The sequence below is a fragment of the Lactuca sativa genome, chromosome 8 (genome assembly GCF_002870075.4).
Source record: "Lactuca sativa cultivar Salinas chromosome 8, Lsat_Salinas_v11, whole genome shotgun sequence".
In the NCBI taxonomy this organism is placed as follows: domain Eukaryota; kingdom Viridiplantae; phylum Streptophyta; class Magnoliopsida; order Asterales; family Asteraceae; genus Lactuca; species Lactuca sativa.
The window spans coordinates 143,183,096-143,204,130 of record NC_056630.2 but is presented as its reverse complement, the minus strand read 5'-3'; the positions used below and the strand labels follow the sequence as shown (position 1 = coordinate 143,204,130).

General features: G+C 30.7%; 1 protein-coding gene across 1 annotated transcript; it reads right to left on the bottom strand.

The window, feature by feature from the left end:
• Positions 1-18,602: 18,602 nt before the first annotated feature.
• On the bottom strand, positions 18,603-20,578 carry LOC111910902 (F-box/kelch-repeat protein OR23). Its single transcript, XM_023906710.3, has 3 exons — positions 20,284-20,578; positions 19,162-20,192; positions 18,603-19,067 (listed from the first exon to the last, which is right to left on the bottom strand). The coding sequence occupies exons 2-3, from the start codon at positions 20,142-20,144 to the stop codon at positions 18,776-18,778; spliced, it is 1,275 nt and encodes a 424-aa protein (XP_023762478.1). The 5' UTR covers positions 20,145-20,192; positions 20,284-20,578; the 3' UTR covers positions 18,603-18,775.
• Between the last annotated feature and the right edge of the window lie 457 nt (positions 20,579-21,035).

Below are 21,035 nucleotides of genomic sequence, written 5' to 3'. Positions count from 1 at the left end.
CTTAAATGGCATAAAGTTTGCGCCTATATGCCTTTACAACCCTTAATGAATCCAGATCTAAAAATATAATACTCTTGGGACATCCATGACTCATAAGTCATGCTACTTGGGCAAGAAACCCATAAAAGTGACCACAAAGAGATCTAAGGAGCTATAAGGCAAGTTAAGAGCTTGATTACCAGAAAGTTATGAGAAAGGAACGAAATCTCTGAATCTATAACCTTCTCCTTGAACCTTCAAGCTCCTTCTTCTTCTTCTAGGCTTGAAGAACACACAAAACACTCAAAGATGGCTCACACACTCCTAAAATGCTCTAGGGTTTCCTGGATTGGGGTTTAGGACAAGAGGCTGTAAATGAGGCCAAGTGGTGGGCATTAGGATGCTTAAATAGGGTGCAAAACCCTAAAATTAGGGTTTCACCTTGGCCGAGCTACTCGCCAAGTCAGGGACCTCAACTCCCCGAGTAGATAGCTCAAACCCCGTGCATATGTTGCCCTCTACTCGATGAGTTATGGCCACCAACTCGTCGAGTCCTTCTTTTAAAATAAATAAATAAATAAAATGCATACCAGGGAACCAGGCGTTACAGTTTTCATCTTGGAGTTTGAACTCTGAGATAGGTATCCAGGGTTGAGTTCTTGAATTGGGTCCTTCTCCCCCTCTTGCAGCAGAAGACTTGACAACCGGCGCAAGAATAGATGATTCCTTTAGGTCTGAAAACTTGTCAAACACCTTTTAAAAATTGGTGTTGAGCTGTAGAGGTAGGGCGTCATAAGCATCAGCTATATGAGCTTGAGCTTTGAGATGATCAAATAACTCAAAGAGAATGGAAAGCATCTCGTCGAACTTGTGATTCGGAACATAAAATCCAAATACTGTTTATACAAAATGTTTTCAAAATATTGTTCATCAGAGTGTCCAGCAACAAAATCATAAGGATGAGGAGCGATACGATCACACCTTTTCCTTGCCACGATCTCCTGATGTACTTGAAACAATAAACTGAAACTGTAAGCCCGAGGGCTTAGTGAGCTACCCCCAAAATACCAATACCACACCGATAATACCATATCAATAACAGATAACAACAATATGCATACTGGGCCTTCAGCCTGACTGGACTGCCTTACAAGGCCTACAGTCTATCTGAATCTAATCCGAGCCTACGGTATGACTGGACCGCCATGCGGGGCCCACAGTCTATCTGGACCGCTCGTTGGATATGTTGGCCTTTAACACAAAGCAGGACCGCCTCAACCCATCCATCAACAAATAACCATGTACACATAAGTAAAATATACTGGCATATACATATATATCAGATATAACTATCTCACAGATCATCAGTCAAAGCAATCTTTCATAATGAGAATACCGGCCTAACCACAAGAATACCGTCCTAACCAAGTCACTAACATACCAATACTAATGGATCATAAGAGCATAACAACATACTGTCTATCCTGATACCGATCTAACAGATCATAATCACATGTAGCATACTATAACCAGGTTAACAACTAAAAGGGTCGGCCTTGGTGCCTTAGACCCTTTTTGATTTAGTGAGGATAACTCACCTCGCTAGCAGCTTGGGATGATACTGTCCACTCCTCCATATATAGCTCCAACCACCTCGCCTGTACCCATAAGTGGTCCACTAAATAATTACTTAAATAACCAAAATACCCTTGGGTAGGCACAAGACACTCCTCGGTCAAAGTCAAAGCTACTTGGTCCATAGTCAACAGTCCATGCCGACTTAGTTGCTGAGTATAATTTTCCTTTTCATCAAGTCCCTTCCGGTCCAATAATTCCCGACTTGACTCGCCGAGTTCCTAACAGACTCGCCGAGTCGTTACGCGACTCAATGTTTGGAAACCCCACTGACTCGCCGGGTCAGCTCCCAGACCTCGCTGAGTCCAAGCGGGACCAATGTGGGCAAAACTCTCCTCGACTCGCCGAGTCATCTCCCAGACTCGCCGAGTCCATATGAACACTCCCATAATCAAGCGATTATGAACTATCTCTTCGTTCCAAACAATAGATCTAGGTCCCAAGAGTGCATTAGCAACGTAAAGTTGCTACCTTTACGTATTTGGATGACTAAAAATCCAAATCTAAGCTTGAAATGGAACTTTACTCATAAGCAAGGGTTCTTTCATGACCATATTAAGAACTGTATGAACTTAGGGCTCACAGGAGGTTCAGATCTGAAGTTTCAACTTCAGATCTAGCTCCCACACCATAATCCCTTCATGAATAGCTAAAGAAAGCCCTAATCTTTACACATGAAAGATTCTAGAAGAAAAGAGATCAAGGTAACAGCTTGTTACCTCCAAAACGTGCCCAAACTGAAGTAGACTCTGGATCCACACGAATTCCTTTGATGCTAGTCTCTTGATCTACAAGTTTCCTCCACAAATCACTTTCCAAAGCTCCAAAACACTCACAAGGCTCACACACACAGAAATTTAGGGTTTCTGGCGCTCAAGGGGTGATAGAGGACAATGGGAGGCGCTAATGGTCCAATATATAGGGTGCAAAAACCCTGAAATTTAGGGTTTCCCCTGGCAGCTCCTACTCGTCGAGTCCCTTCCCGACTCGGCGAGTCAATCATTAAATGACGTGTCTCATCCCGCTGATACTCGACGAGTCATAGCGTCGACTCGTCAAGTAGGACTTAAAACATGAAATCTAAATTGGATATTAATGATACCTGACAGTTAGGATGTTACACAAAACCCCCAAACCAACACAAAACCTTTAAACTTGTTTTTTTGTGAATTTTGTATGTGATTTGTATTTGTGTGTCTAGTCAAAGAAATTAGCATTTTTATAGTTGACTATTATTAAACATATTATATAAGTTATAAAACCTTTGACTGATTAATCATTATTCAGAGACTTTTGAGTGGTATTCATTCAAATAAGAGGTTTCAAATGAATATGGTTTGAGTAAAAATGTATCTATTATATTTTGTGAATTTTGTATGTGATTTGTATTTGTGTGTCTAGTCAAAGAAATTAGCATTTTTATAGTTGACTATTATTAAACATATTATATAAGTTATAAAACCTTTGACTGATTAATCATTATTCAGAGACTTTTGAGTGATATTCATTCAAATAAGAGGTTTCAAATGAATATGGTTTGAGTAAAAATGTATCTATTATAAGATACTAGGCAAATGTCCGCGCGTTGCGCGGAAAAACATATATAGTTGAAATCTTACAAATATATGTTTTTTTTAAATATAACAATAACATTGTTGTTAAATTTGATATAATAATTTGTATACTAAATTGATATAGTATATTGACTATTTTGAATTATATGATAATATATACATCTATTATAACTGCATAATCTCAATCGTTTGAATGACTTCTACCTGCAAGTTACTCATGAATAAAATCAAATATAATATATGGTTTAATGTTATTTATAGTTGTTGTTATTGTTAATTAATTTTTTAAAATTTATTTGTTTGACGTTTTAATTACTATCATTATAATTATTTAAAACATCAAACATTTTTTATTTATTTTAAAGGTAACAATATAATCATTTATATAAAGTTACTTTTAACTATTGTTATTATAAGTTATTTTAAGCTACTTATTTGAATACTTTTAATAATTATAAAAATATATTTAGGAAATATTTTAATTAAATTGAGATTACAATTTAGCTTTTGCATTTAACACTACAATTTATCAATTTTAACTATTCACAAAATATTCATTGGGTTTTTTAAGTGGAACTGAAATTTATATTTAAGTTAACACTGTAATGTTATATTTAAATTAACAATTTAAGTATTTTGTCCAAACTGTTCAAAAGTGGTAACTTTAAACTGATAATGGTTTACATGCAATAACATATTAAATTTAATAAATTTAGTATAATCAAGGTTGCAGAAATTGGGATTAATCGGCGATTAATCGTGGATTAATCGATTGGCGTTCTCCAACCGTCGAGGATTAGAGTATTAATTGGAAATTTAAAATTAATCGGGTTTGGCGGGATTAATCGGTCAACAAAAGTCAAAAAATTCAAAAAAAATTAAAAATTAAAAAAAATCAAAAAATCAACTTTTTTTTTACTCCAAAAATTTCAAAATTTTAAAATTTCCAATATTATACCAAAATGTTCATATTTTTGTATTTTCAAAATACAAAATTTTTTATTTTCTAAATTTGAAGTACTTGTTTGTCTTAAGATTAGGGGTGAGCAAAAACCGAACCGACTAAAGAAAAACCGGCAAAACCGCAATAAACCGCAACCGAAAAACCGAAGTCGATGCAAAAACCAATGGTGCAGATTTAATTTTTGCAAAAACCGAAGGTCAACGGTGCGGTGCGGTTTTTATCCAAAAAACTGGTCCACCAAAACCGAACCGCACCGCAAGCATGTATATTAATAATTCAATTAATATATATTATATGCATGCTATTTAAAATACTTATAAACGATAATATATTTGTTATATGTTTACTTTGCTTTTGTTTAAGACTGTATGAGTTGCAAAAGAAATTTTCTATTGTTAGCAAAATGTACTAATCGATATGTGTAATAAGATTGTAACAAATTAAGACAAAGTTAACCAACCTTCAATTATTAATTAGTTTGTGAGAGTAGTCTCATGTTGTATTTTAATCCACTTACAATTGTTGATTATATTTTTGTTTGAGAGTAGTCACATGTTTTTACGCTTTTAAAAAACTGTACCAATAGACATAAAAAACTATACCAATAAACATAAAAATTTGCACCAAAGTTTAGAGACGGTTTAAAACTGAAACCGCACCGATACAAACCGAAACCGCATTTAAAAACCGTAAAACCGAACCGTTGCAAAATCGCACCCAACGGTTTTAAGAATGCAAAAACCGCATCATACGGTTTGCGGTTCGGTTTGGCCTTAAAACCGCACCATGTTCACCCCTACTTAAGATATATTAATGTTTGATTAATTTTAATATTGAATTTATAAGTAGAATTAAAGATATTATTTTAATATTGAAATTTAGTTTATTTATGGTTACACTATAGGTTTGATATTTATTTAACCTTATTAACCAAATTATAATTATTATTAGAAAGACATTACAATTTATCACTTTTAATTATTTACAAAATATTTTTGGGTTGTTTAAGTTAAACTAAAATTTATATTTAAGTTGACCATATAATATGATATTTAAATTAATAATTTAGGAATTTTATACAAATTGTTCAAAATTTATAGCTTTAAAATGATAATGGTTTACATTCAACAATATATTAAAGTTAATAAATCAAGTATAATATGTTAAAAGTTACAAAAGATAACTTTATATGTAGAAGTAAAGATATTTTTTAATATTAAAATTTAGTTTATATATGATTACACTTTAGGTTTGATATTCATTTAACCTTATTAACTAACTTATAATCATTATTAGAATGAAACTGAAAAGTCATAGGAGTTTCAAATGAATGTGGTGAAAGAAAAAATGCATGAGAGTTTCAAATTAATATGATGAAAGGAAAAATGTTTCTTTTATAGTATAACTAGACGAATTCCCGCGCGTTGCGTGACACAGGTTAAAAATATATTGTTAGGATATAGTTTTCAGACACCTTTTAGTTAATTTGATTCATCAATTTAGGTTCTTTTATTATTATTATATTTAATGTTTTCCTTTTAACTATGTTGAAAAATATATATTGATTCTTTTTAAAAATTATTTGATATTTTACTTTAGGTTTTAAATTTTACACTAAATTTTTAAGCTTATTTGATATATTAATGTACGTTATTTATTTAACTATATATTGAAGTTAATAAATTAAGTATATCATATTGATAAGTCACAAATTCTTCCATTTTTGATAATGTTTACAACTAAAAACATATTTAAGTTAATAAATTAAGTATATTGTATCAAAATATGAAAAATTGAGAGTTTCAAATGAATGTGGTGAAAGAAAAAAAATGTTTCATTTATAATATAGTATGATGATTATAGTTTTAATTTTTAAGTCATTGTGATATATACAATTATTTGATAATTTTATAAACCGTTTAAAATTGTGTAAATTATATATCAAACGTATGATAATCTATATATAACGGGTAACAAAATGTATGAACAAAAATATGAACTACAACTTTTAGTAACATAAAAATAAAAAAAACATCTATTATAACATTTGTATTAAAAAAGATATATATACAACGAATAATAAAAAAAATATATGAAAAATAAACACTACAACTTTTAATAACATAAAAACACTAAAACATTTATTATAACATTTATATTAACTTTTCATATTTAAATCACAGATCTCTTCAAATACATTAATGTTTTTAATGAGTAAAACTTTACAACCTTATAAAAGAAAGGAAAATAAAAAGTTATTAGTGATTACTAATTAATAATCATAAGTTAAAATTTTTTGAGTTGTAACTAATAAATATACATAAATTAGAAAACTCTAGAGTTGTAGTGTGAGTATCAAATGAATACAGTACTTGGATATATATATATATATATATATATATATATATATATATATATATATATATTATTATTATTATTATTATATTCGTCTAAATAATTGGTTTTGATGCATCATTTTAATCCCTTCAATTATTAAACATAAAGGTATTTAATTATAAATTTATGACATACATAGGTGCATATATATGGTAAACAAATCACATATAATATATATTTTCGTAAATGTCATATGTAATTCTTGTAGTAGTAATATGGATAAATTAATTTCATATGAAGAACATATCAAATGTTAAAAATTATGTTATCTTTTAAATATTGTCTTGTAAATATGTTGTGTAGGATAACCCAACAAAAAAAATAATAGAAAATAAACATAATCAAAATAGAAAAACTATAATCAAATAAATAAGAACATTGGGTGGTTGAATATATAAATAAAAATGTTACATAAATATACATTTAAATCAAAAGAAAAAACTAACATTCGTCTACTTTGCTCAAACAAAAAAAAACCTATATCCGTTTTATGAATCTTCTTTCTTTATTGAACATCATTCAACCATAGAAACTTGATGACAATTCTTCACTAACTTGCAATCAAATTTTTTTTCTTGAAAAAGAAGAATGAGAAAGATATTCCAAGCAAAACATTTATGTTTGGAGAGTCACATTCAAGATTGAGTAATACATACAAATCACATATAAAGGTCAAATGAGAAATTGAATATAAAGAAAGAATAGAAAAGCTTAATTTGTTTTGGTTGAAAGAAAAAATCATATTATAATTACCATTGATGCGACATAACCTATTTCTTCAAATCATCATATTTGGATTGTGAATGCTTCAACTATATGAAAACTTTTGAATCATAATATCTTTAGCCAAATGCCGACTTTTTGTAAGAAAAATGTACTAATATAACTACATATATAATGAAGGTGAAAGGGTGTGGGGGTTTGAAATGCATGAGGTGTTGAACTTATAGAGTGTGTGATTTTCTTGGAATGAGATTATGTGTGATTAATTACTTTGAAGGTGAAAGGGTGTGGGGGTTTCAAATGCATGAGGTGTTGGCAAATTTTTATGGGGGTTTCAAATGCATGATATTCAAGAAAAAATGTTAGCTTTATAAGTATGTATGATATGATACTAGGCGAATCCCCACGTGTTGAGAGAGCATTTAATTATTTAATTAAAATAATAACTTTTAACAAACTTTAACTTATTATTTATAAATGAAAAACCGATGTTAGTAGCAAAACAAAACATATAGTTACCTTGTTCGTTTTATGAACTACCATGGTTTTATGTCATTGGTTATTTCTACTATAAATTGATGATTTTATGAATCGTTTTAAGTTGTGTAAATTTTATATTAAACGTATATTGATATATATATATATATATATATATATATATATATATATATATAGTATGACAAAATAAATACTACAACTTTTTATTATTTTATAAACCGCTTTAAGTTGTGTAAATTGTATAAAAATGTATCCTAATATCTAATATAACGAATAACAAATAGTATGGAAAAAAACTACAACTTTTAGTTACATAATACCATTACAACATCTATTAGCACATTTATATCAAACAAAACTTATTAAACCCTTATAATTCATACAAAAATATATAGAAATCAACATACATTTGGTATACATAATCACTATTATCCCCTAGAACAAATCGTGTTTTAATCATCATTGATGCGATAAAACTCATTTTTTTCGACGCAATTTAAAATCACAAATCTCTTCAAACACATGGTTTTTTCTATCACAACTTACTTATATATTACTAAGATAGCTACAGTGTGTATAGATAAGAGTAAAATAAAAAGACATTACACATTAATAACCATAAGTTAAAAACTCTTGAATGTGTAAACATTTAAATGATAACATGCATAAGTCTAATCTTTATATACAACTATAATAGCTCAAAATAATAATAAAAATATGCTATAAATGTGATGTCAAAAATGTTTATATATATATATATATATATATATATATATATATATATATATATATATATATATATATATATACACACACTAACATTTTAGTCACCGATAACTTATATAACCCATCTTCATCGAAGTCTTCCTTACCCATTTTGCTACTTGTCTTGATCTTTTTGGAAAAGAAAAGGAAACTCATCTTAAGTTATTTCCAAACATAATGAAATAGTCTTCGGTTGTTGTGCTTGAATTTTTTTATCCTCGGTTAGTTGTCGTACAATGAAGAGAATCATCTTCTGCTTACTTTTTTTTTCATATATAAGACAATATTACCATTAAAAGAAAAATCATGTTAAAACATTAAATAAAAACAAATCAGTGTTTTTGTTCGAAAAACAAACATGCATAATATAAAAATAGATCTTGAAAAAAATTTGCTTTCTTTACATAAATCATTTTGTTTGAAGCTTCCAATCTACCATACAATCACCTAAAAAACTTAAATCCTACCAAAATAATCTACCAATGTGAACTATATATATACCAAAATTAATCAATTAATGTCATAAGTAGGGATGAGCATGGGACGACACCAGTACCGACTTGTACCATTCCCGATTTCCCGAAAACCAAATTTGGTCGAAAGTTAATCTCGAGTACCAAACCGAATTAACATCACCCGGAATGGTACCGGTTTTTGGTACGAGTACTGGTACCCGGCGGTACCGATTCCTGAATTTCATGTATTTGGAGTACCAAGTATCATCCCATATTTTTAAATTCAGTACAGTTCGGTACTAGTACGGGATCTGGATTTGAGACAAACTGCTCATCCCTAGTCATAAGTACCATTAAGTATAAAACTTTTTGAATGGTAATTAAAAATCATTATTACAAAGAAATATGAAAAGACATAAGTTTCAAATCAATGTAATGCTTAGAAAAATGTTTCTATTATAAGATACTAAGCGAACACTCACGCATTGCGCAGAATACAACAATATATTTGAAATCTTTACAAATATATAATTTTTAAATATATCAATGACGTTGTTGCTAGCTCTTATATAATAAATTTTATAATAAGGTGGTATAAATATTGTTTGTTTTGAATTATATGATAATGTAGACAGGATTTAAAATTCTATAATCTCAGTTGTCTCAATGACCTCTATCTGCAGGTTATTCATGAATTAAATTAATTATAACATACAGTTTAATGGTATTTATAGTTGTTGTTATGATTAATTAATTTTAAATAGTTTATTTACTTAAGATTATAATTTTTATCATTGTAATTATTTAAAACTTCAAATATTCTTTTTGTTTTTAAAGACAACAATATTATTTTCGTATATAATGTTACTTTTAAGTATTGTTGTTGTAAGTTATTTAAAATAATGTATGTGAAAACTCTTAATTATTTAGTTTGGTTTTAGAAATTTAACTTTTTTAAAATTTATTTGATGAATATTGTTAGTTTCTTTTATTGTAATTACTTAAAACAACAACCATTGTTTTTATTTTTAAAGATAACATTATAACTTTTTATATAATATTACTTTTAGCTATTCTTATTGTAAATTCTTTTTAAGCTACTTATTTGAAAACTGTTAATAGTTATAAACAATAATTTCATGGTTTTTTTTTTTGTTAATTTAGGATTACAATTTTGGGTTTAACATTATAACTTATAACTTATATTTATTTATAAAATAGTATGTCGACTTTTTTCAAGTTTAACTGAAATTTTGATTTAAGCTAACCATTTAACATTATATTAAAATTAATAATTTAACTATTTTGCATAAAATCATAAATATACAAAAGTAGTGACATCTAAACTAATCAGTTAACTATAATATGTTAAAAAGTTAAAGTCATAATTTTATAAATATAAGTAAAATATAATATTATAATATTGTAGTTTAGTTAATTTATGATTGAAATTTAGTTTTTTCGTTAATTTAACATTATTAACAAATTTATAGTAAGTATTAGAAAAAATTGAAATGTTATTGAGGTTTAAAATGAATGTGGTGCAAGTAAAAATTCAACTTTTATAAGTATACTAGACAAATAACCGCGCATTACGCAAATTAAATTACACGGTTAAATTTTTTGTAATCATATTTTATTGAAAATATTTATGTCATTTTTATTAACTATAAAGTAATAATAATTACATTTAGTCGATGCAAAATTATAATTAATTTGCACAATAAATAATATAACTCTTATGAAAATCAAATCATTTAGTGGTCTCAGCTCATACTTTACGTGTGTATAAAATTAGTTGTGGTGACTAAGTAAGACATGTGGAAGATATCATGAATAAATTATTGACCCATATTTTATTTATCGCATTACTCCAGGGCATAATGCATAACCTTATATTTGTATCGATGAATTTTTCGGGCATGGAACCCTCGTTAAGGAAATTCTCTTTCAAAAAAAATAGTTATAGTACTCATTATTTTAATTAACTATTGTTATAGTTTATTAAATTTTAAATTTTTTAATTTCATCATGAATATTATTTAAATTATCAACCACTGTTTCTACTGTAACATAATTTATTTTATAATTTCATGTTATTTTTAACTATTACTATTATTATAAATTAATTTAAAAACAACTTAATTGAATTTTAGTTATTATATTTATCGTATTTAGTAATTTTCTTTCAACTATTTTAAAAAACATATATTGGATTTTTATTACTTTAGTTTTTAAACTTTACACTATATTTTTAAGTTTGTTTGATATATTAATTTAGGTTATGCATTTAATACTATATTGAAGTCAACAAAAGTTATTTACAATAAAAATATCACTAGATATTAAATTTAAAAAATATAATATATTATAATACATCATTCAAAAAAGAAAATATGACAATAATGGACATTTGAAAACAAGACTCATATTTTGATTTGATCTCATTGCACAACAATTAATGATACATAATTTGTTTGTCTTTTTATTTTTTGGAAACGACAAACGGATCAAACAAAACTTTACTCATAATATTTCAACGATTATCTTGGGTTCGAGTTCATTTACATGATAAACTCTCTTTAACATGATTATTAATTATTTGATTAATAATAATAATTAATAATCACCAAGAGAACTACTATAAGTATAGAAGATATGGATTAGCCGATTATAAATTTAGGATTATACATGCTGCCTTGAGATTTTATAATAGAACTTTAGAAGATAATGGAAAGCTCAAATCTAGAAAAAGTGAAGTCTAAAAACTCAAATTTTGAAATTCGTTCCAACGTTATTCATATATTCTGTAATCTGTTGTGATCAATGAAAAATAGAATAAAAAAATCAGATAACTGAAAAAACAAAAATTGAAAAGTATTAACCCTAATTAGCTTTAACTATTAACCCTAATTAGATAATTATATCTGTGTAACATCCCGAAATTCAGGTAAAGCTATTTAACCCTTCTCTTTTGTCAAGTTGTCAAAATTAGCCCTTGAGTGAATTTCGTGGCAAATGAGTATGATGGGCGTACTGGGGAGTACGTTGCGCGTACTCATGCGCTTAAATTGGACGCGGACTCGCCTAGGTACGCTGGGCGTAGAGGGCCCAGATGCAAACCCTAATATTTGGCTTGTGCACTATATAAGGGATGCTAAGACTTATTCCTTAGCCACCATATTAGAGAGTGAAACCCTAAGAGAGCCTTCCTTCGTCCTTAAGCTTGTGTGTGAGTGTTTTGAGCTAAAAGTGCATTGGTGTGTTAGTGAAGAAGAAGGAGAGGAGCTTGTGGAGGCTAGGGCTTGAAGTGCAAGTTTGGATATGAGATCTTCAGAGGAAGGAGCTTCATCTAGAGGTATAAAGTTCAAAACTTTCCTCTTTATTTTGGTTTGGTGTTGCATGAACCATTTCTAGGGTTAAAAGTCCCAAAGGTGGAGACTTTATTAGTGTAAGGGACTCCATGAACCTAGATCTGTCCCATTTCAGTGATATTTGCGTTATAGATCAATAAAAATCCCAACTTGATCGTTGTTATGGGGTCATGCTTGGGTTATGAGCTTTTCTAGGGTTGGAAATGGAATATTATGGGTGTTAGTGACTTGTCCAGCCATGCAAAGGCTTAAAGTCACCAACTTTATGGATTAAGAGGCTTAGAAATGGTCAGATCTAGAAGTTGAACGTGTGTCTTAACTGTTTAAGACCCTAAGAGCTAAGGAGTCTGAAACTGGGAGTTACGCAGGGCACAATCCCAGTATGCGCGGCGTAGGGGGTCGTGTTCCCCATTTCAGTGAGGTCTCCGGGTACACCCAACATACAGGTTTGGTACACGCAGCGTAACCCGGAGAGTTGACTTTTGTTGACTTTTAGGGTTTGGTCAACTTTAGGGTCTTTGAGCCATGAGAGGGGTAAAATGGTATTTTACTCTTCTGAGAGTGCTAAGAGAAGAAATAGTCCAACCTTGAGAATGGTATTAATTATAGTGCTTATTCCATGTGATTAGGCGGAGGCTAGACCGGGTTTTACCGAGTTCGAGATTACCGAGTCACCCGAGGTGAGTCTTCTCACTATACTGTACTTGGAAGGGTACCTATGTGTGACCGGAAGGTCTTATATGCTATGAGATATATGTGCTATATGCTGATATGTGATATGTATGTGTTATGTATGCTATGTATGATAAGGACCGGAAGGTCAAGATGATATGGACCGGAAGGTCGATACGGGTAGGACCGGAAGGTCTATCGGGATTTGGGACGGAAGTCCCCTGAGACACTCGGACCGAAGGGTCCCACAGAGTTATGGCCTGGAAAGGTGTATGTGTTGTATGTGGTATTTTGGGGAACTCATTAAGCATTTATGCTTACAGTGTTGTGTTATGTGTTTCATGTACCAGTGAGGATCGCAGGAAGGCGCCGGCATGATCCGTACACACTAAGAGGATTTATGTATTTGAGATCTTTTGAGATTCTGGGATTTGTTTATTATGATGACATTGGATACAATTGTTGGATATTGTTTTGGTTATTGAAAATACAATTTAAAAATTAAAAATTGTTTTGAAAATTTTGTCTTTACAATCTGATATCTCAGATTATAAGTATGCTAATTCCATAAACAATTTCAGCAACACAGTGACACCTCCTAATTAGATAATCAGATTCTGCGATTCAGATGACAGATAATGGAAAAATAAAAGTGAAAAGTGAAAAAAAAATGCACATACGTTTTTCAGTGACAACCTTGAATAGTAGGAAATTTTTGAACAATGGAGTGGAGTTATCAGTTATGGAGAAGCCGAGAATGGAGAAGCAAGAAGAAGAATAAAAGGTAATGTATGTATTTCAGTGGCTTAAAATCGTTAATCAGAGTCCGATTTTTGAGCCGCCCCTGGGAATAAGAAGAAGAGAAGCGTGATCATCGGTTGTAGAAGAAGAACTGGTAAATCGAATTTTTGTGGCGTGCACACAGCGAGACAACGATTCAGCTAATATGGACAATTAATTAGACATTGGAATGTATTAGGTACTTGGGTTAAGTGGGACCCTCTAGAAGTGGGGGACCTAAGCCCTAACTTTGTTTATCTACACATAGAGCCGGCCCTGACAATAACCCATTAAATCATGGAAAACATTTCCAATCTTTGCCCAAAAATCCCTAGAAGTTCGACTATACGAGTCTTCCATAACCATCACTCATGTCAGCGCTAATTTTTGTTTTTCTTCTTCTGACTAATTTTGCATTTTGGGAGCCAAAGTTTTTGAATCAAGCAACACAAATGTATGAAAGTGAATAAAAGTAGAGAGGAACTTGGTGAAATATAGAAGGTGTGTGGTGATATTTATATAGGTAAAAATTAGACAAACTAAAAAAAAATGAAAATAACGGTTACATGGTGGTCAAAGATGTCAAAGGGAGTAAAACCATTTTATTGGCCATTGTGTATTGTCCTCGGCACAACGAATTAGCACGACAACAACGAACGACGACCAACCGAGATGGTGTGCATGACCGTTGTCTGTGGCCACGTAGACCACGAAGTCTCATCGACAATATACCGTTCGGCCTAAAAAAAAAAACTCAAACTGAAAAAGAAAAAGAAAAAAAAACTATATATCATTAATAGCAAGTGGATGTCATGATGCCTACGACGCAAACAATTAATATAGGAATCTTAAAACTGATAATTTAAAAAATAATTTTATAGATTATAGTTGTTTGATTTCAATAATTTATGTTTGCCTATTTATGCTAATGGAAGTCAGAATCGATGACGATTTTTTTGGCCAAATGTAGTTTCAATTTAGTGTTTCAGTGTTTGGCTGACTTCTAGGACTGTTATTAAGTTATATTATATGAAAAGAAGTGTATAAACAATCAGCGAATGTGTTAGCATACTTGGATCGAGTTTACTTAGAAGACAGAAAGCTAGTAAATAGAAAACCAAATTCTAATTTAATAATAAAAACTTTATTACGATCTAAATTATTAAAAAAAAGTTTGTTTGTTGGATTTCTGTTAAAATAAGATTTCTTTTCTAAGCTGATTTTCATAAGCTGATTTTCATTGTATACAAGATTGGTGTTTTTTTATTACCATATAACTAGATGTTAAACTCGTATATTACACGAGTTGATTTAAAAAAAATTAAACATTAAAGTGTAAACAAAAAATATTTTTTAATATACAACTTTAAAATAAGAAAAAAATAAACGTATTTATTGCAATTTAATATATATATATATATATATATATATATATATATATATATAATACTTTACATATATAGATTTATGATTTTAATTTTAAAAATTAAAACAAATCAAAAATTGACTATTAGATAATATTTATTTCAAAAATACCACAAAATAACAAGTGTCAAAACTCATGATAGATTGACACGTGGCAAAAAAAAAACCTTCATTTATTAAGGAGCATAATAATAATATATGATAATTATTAATCACTATTATTTACATTATACTTGATAATGCTATTTCTTTTAAAATGAATTCAGAACTTCAATAATTTATTGTTTTTCCATTTCCAAAAATAAGGAAAATTATTTTTGTTATTATGTTATACTATGTTTTCATGATATATATATATATATATATATATATATATATATATATATATATATATATATATATATATATATATATATATATATATATATATATATATATATAATTCTTTTTAACTATAACACAATAAATTTTCGTTTTTGCCCGATTTAGTCATTAAATGTTTTTTTTTTGCACAATAAATCATTAATTAAATCATTTTACTCTATTTGAAATGGTTATCCGGTGACAAACCCTACGTATCATTTGTGGTTTTTCCAAATTCAATTGATACCCCATAAATTTTTGTACTCTAGAAAAACTCACAATCCCCCTTTAACATTGATAAAGTTAACCATTGTTATTTTCGTTATTAGCACCAATGGTGCAAATTCATGAAAATAGAGTGGAGAAAGTGAATGATTACCATAATAATAATGGAGAAAGTGAGAGGTTTTGTATAAACGAGCACTTGGATTTGTTGGTTGATTGAGATTTTAAGAGACTGTACAAACTATTGTTAGGTGCAGCAGCTTGTATGTGTCGGCAATGGTATTCGATTGCACGACCCAATTCGTTGTGGGAGCATATTTGCTTTCCTCACGTGTTGTCATCAAGACATAAACCCTCGATTGCTCCAAAACATAGCCCAAAATTGCTACAAGGGAATAGATCTAAACGTGGAATTTGGTTCCAAGAAATCAAAAGGCATACAATAGAGATAATATTGGAAGATGTGGGGTAACGTGACAAACTTTCCCCTACATGTCACATGCCATGTAGGCTTTGTCATCGGCTGACTCTTTCAAATCGAACAAATTGGTTTAATTGACATGTAAGGAACGACTTTAATTGTCTATTGTGCAAAAAAAAAATTGTGACAAAACCGGACAAAAACGAAAACTTTATTATGCTACAATGACATTTTTCCTTTATTTAATTCAAGTTTTTATTTACAAATATTTTTTACTCAGTTTATCAATTTAAGTTCTTTTAGCTATCTATTTTTATATAGCAAACGACATGTTTGAATGATTTATTTAATTCTTTTTGCCTAACCAAATATAACAATAAAATAAAATGATTTATTATATCACACCGTTCGTTATTAGGTTGTTCATTTTTTTTGGTAACTGCATTCCATTAAGTAGAGTTCATGATAACAAGAATACGAAACATCGACCTAGAAGCAAAAGTAAGAAATTTCTTAAACTCTGATCATACGAAGACATAAGTTTTTTGAACAAATTATTGTTAGCCAAAATAATCACTCTGATGTCAAATTATTATGTGGGAATAGGAACTTTGTGCTTGTGAACCTATTACTATTGATGTGAAGTAAAGACATATTTGTGAGTAGAGAAAGTTCTTTTATAAGAATGCCCTCGAGGTTGCCATGGTTGAGATCCATTCAATTTGATTTGAAGAAATTTTGCTTCATTTGATCTAAAGGTATTCTCGAATAAAAGTTGTTTGTATTCACGACAATTAATTGATGTGCAAAGGAGATGAAGCGAATCTTCAATTTAATATTTCATATCGTACATAATTAAGTCTTCTTGGATAATTCTTATTGTGTTTTACATACTTCATCCGTCCTATATTTACTGTTCATTTTTAACTTTTGAAGTTTTCATTTTTCAATTTTGACCATAAATATTTTTATTTGTGTTATAAATTTAATTGATGAAATTTATAACAAGTATTATATATCAAAATAAAAAATATTTAAGGTTAAAGTTAAAGAATAAAATTTTCAAAAGTAAAAAATGAATAATAAATATAAAACGAATATAGTATTTTAATAAAAAAAAAAAAATACATAAAGTGGTAGTAATGATGGTTGTGGTTGTTACATCACCATACCATTAGGGGTGGCGAGCATAGTTAGTAAATGTGGAGTAATGATAGGATATGTTTGAAATGAAATTAATCGAGGGCCAGAGTCTTCATGTTTTGATCAAGTGCTCTCAACCACAAAAAAGGAATCGGTAGGTCAGAATTAAAGTAATGGGAGTATTACTCGAGAGTGTATATGAGCTTTATAGGAAATAGATGAGTGAATTGTTACTAGATGACACTTCCTATGTATATGTAGGGTTTTTGTGCCCCTGTCATGCATGTTTTTTGCATGTGATCGTGGGTAGTGCATGATCTTTTGTTCAAATTAGGCAAGATTTATTTGGCGCCTTTGTATAGTCCTGAGTCTTGACTCCCGCTTCAGCTGTGTATTTGGTTACTTGGTCCGGATGCGTGGTAAGTTTTTCCGTTTTGGTATGACAAATTACTAAGTCCCTCAATCCGGCAGGCGTAGCGAGATCTTTAAATGAAGATATGGTTTGTGGTTTCACCTTATCAGTATTGAAATAATGATTCTCCATTGACCCACAAAGTATTCTTTTGTCTTGTCACCACTTTGACAACCGTGCAGCAACATGTGTTTGTTTATCGTAAAAAAAGGTCATGATTTCCATTTGACGATTATCAAGGATGGCTTTTCGTCTTTTTTTGGCCTTTATAATCGTCATTTTCCACACGCTTCTTTACCCTCAAGTGCTTGTTGTAGGGCTTGTATCCATTATTAAAGTTGGTTCTTTTATTAACACAAGGACTATTTATGTAACTTTGTCTATGTAATATTAAAAAGAAAAATCCCACTGTGAAAATGTTCTGGTTTGGCCCTTGGAGACCTGGAGGGTTTATTTATGGGGTTTGAGACACATGTGGGTTACTTTTATGTTTTAACTTTAGTGGAAGAGTATTTGAATGTGTTGCTTTTTGGTCTTCAATACTTCGAGGTTTTCACTTTTATTTTCTTAGCAAAGGTGAAGAAGGAGATATTTGTTATTCAAATGTTTGTTTGTTTGTTTTTTTGACGTATTTGATGCTCTTGTTTGTTACGTAATTAATGGCACATTTTATGCTCTTGTTTGTCTTTCTTTATATAACACTTTAAGCATATATATGTAGAAATGCTTATTCAAACAAGTTATAATGTTGAAGTGAACCATTTGCATAAAATGCATGCGCATAAAGTCACAAATCATAACAGAGAAAGAAAGAATTAAAAGATACATGACTAAGTAATACACACTGCTGAGTGCTGATTGATACATTTGAACAATTTAAATACGGGATAAGTGAGTGGCAGATATTGGTTGAGAAAACCAGTAAAAACATCCCACCACCAATACAGAGTATGAATACAAACATGGAAACCTAGAGTCTAATGGTGCACATAACAGCAGTTTTGAAATCTAAAGTTTGTTGAAATGGTGGTTTTGTGATTAGGGTTCTCCATATCATCTTTTGAGGATGATATATTTGTAAGAACAGAGATGCTGACCTTTTATTCTGTCTTGACTTCCGATTCTCTGTTGAATCGCTAACAATAACAGATCCCATCACATGCAACTCACCATTCAGCGCGACAAAACCCACCGATGATTCATCTGATAGCTTTTTTGGGATGCTGGTTTCCTTTTTCCAACGATTACAATCCATGTCATACCTGTGAATTGTGATTTAGTTCTATCACATCAGATGTTGAAAATTCAAAATCAAAATCAGATATCATGATTCTTGAGTTAAATTAGAATAGTTACCTAAAAATGTCAGCTTTGTCAAGCATGAAGACACTTGGAGAACCCCCATTTATGTCTTCGATTACAGCGATTCTCCCTAGCCTCCTCCTCTCACCTTCGTCCCACATATCTCCAACTTCTCTCCACTTCCCAATCTCACCTTTGTTGAACTTCATCACCACGGCATCTCTGTAATACTCATCCACCGGAAAAACACCCAAAACGGTTCTTGATTCACCATATCCACCCATTACCCAGAACTCATCGCCTACCATAAACCCAACACAACCAGCTCGAAACCTAGGCAACCCATCCAGAGCCACCCATTCGTTTCTACCAATATCATACATCTCAACGGAACTCATTCTACTCCCGGCAGCTCCAAACATTGTATGCCTAGAACCACCACCAGCAACGATGATTCGATCGGAATTGGGGATAGCAGCACAGGCAAAACTCCCACGAGGTAGCAGCATAGGAGAAACAGATTCCCAATTCTGTGTCGCGAAATCGAAACGGAAGGCGGAGGAAGAAGGCGACGGCCGATCAAGCGGAAACGATCGGGTATCAAAAAGTGACCCGCCGAGTACGTACAGGTGAGATTCGTGAGAAATTGAAGTGAAATTACAGAGACCGTATACGTGTGGGTTACATGGCATAGGAGGGAGATGACACCAAGCGAGATTTCGTGGATCAAATACGTAAGGGGAAGAAATCGTAGGGTCTTCGGGAAAAATACAGATAAGATGAGATAAATTGAAAAAATGGAGGTGGTTACGCCGAAATGAAAGTAGGGTTTTCGATGACAAAAACTGTTTCCATAATTTACAAGTGGATCTAAGGCGTGCGTGGTGAGAAAACGGAAGAAATGAAAGGATCAAAGCTGATAGATCATCCGGCAGACCTGGAATCAGGGTTAGTGTTAGGTTTTCAGGTTCGATTGACAACGGAAGAGATGATGATGATGATGATGATGGAGGAAGAGGAGAAGGAGGCGTCACCATTATAAACGAATCTCTATATCGTCAGCCTCCACGAAAACAATCAAATTCCTGTATCAATTATTAACAATCACACTCAAATCCTTGCGTAAATCATCTGGATAACTGTTTATTTTATACGGATGAAAGTTGAAATTCATACAGGAAACTGTGAGAGTGTAAAAATGGCACAGCAGGGGATATGAACAGAGAGCGTAGAGCATTGAAGAGGAGAAATTATAGGTGTCGGCGGTCGTGATCGGTGAACGGAAGGCGGTGGCTTGGTCGCCGACGAAGCTTCCGAGAGGAAATAATAATAATAATAATAATATCAGGTCGGATGTGGATTGGGTATAGGAAATAGTTGACACACATTAATGCATTATATGTACTCATTAGATTACAAACTGTTTTCTTCATTTTATGCACGTGTTCTTTGTCCTAAATACCTTTTCTAGAAAAAGTGTTTTGTCTACCATATGTGTATATGTTTTTGCTAACTTTAACAATATGATCTCCATTAGACATATATCTAAATGAATATACATTTTGTCTAATTTGAAATAAATGGTAAAAGAAAATTCTTTGTTTGCTAAGCAAGTGACGGCATATTTACATACGTATCATATTTATTAATTACATTTAATTAATATTAAATTATCAAGTTTGAAACTACAATATGAGGTGCAAATTCAAATATTTGTGTTTATTTATGGTTCCTCTATTTGAAATGTTATTTTAGACATAAATCGACAAGAATTTTCAAATTCGTATAGTAAATATTATCCATATGTATTTCGAAACGATCTTTAATTTATGATAAAAGATTTGTTTTGAACAGTTGTCATAAAAAGCAAGTTATTATTCTTTTCATGTTATAGTACAAGAATTTCAAAACTCCTATTTACCTTGGGA

What these genes read in the sequence shown, in the direction of transcription:
- LOC111910902 (XM_023906710.3), bottom strand. Translation starts at nt 20,144, where the DNA reads ATGGTGACGCCTCCTTCTCCTCTTCCTCCATCATCATCATCATCATCA. An exon ending in GACAAAGCTGACATTTTTAG is followed by an intron (nt 19,068 to 19,161) that starts GTAACTATTCTA and finishes CACAATTCACAG; the next exon opens with GTATGACATGGATTGTAATC.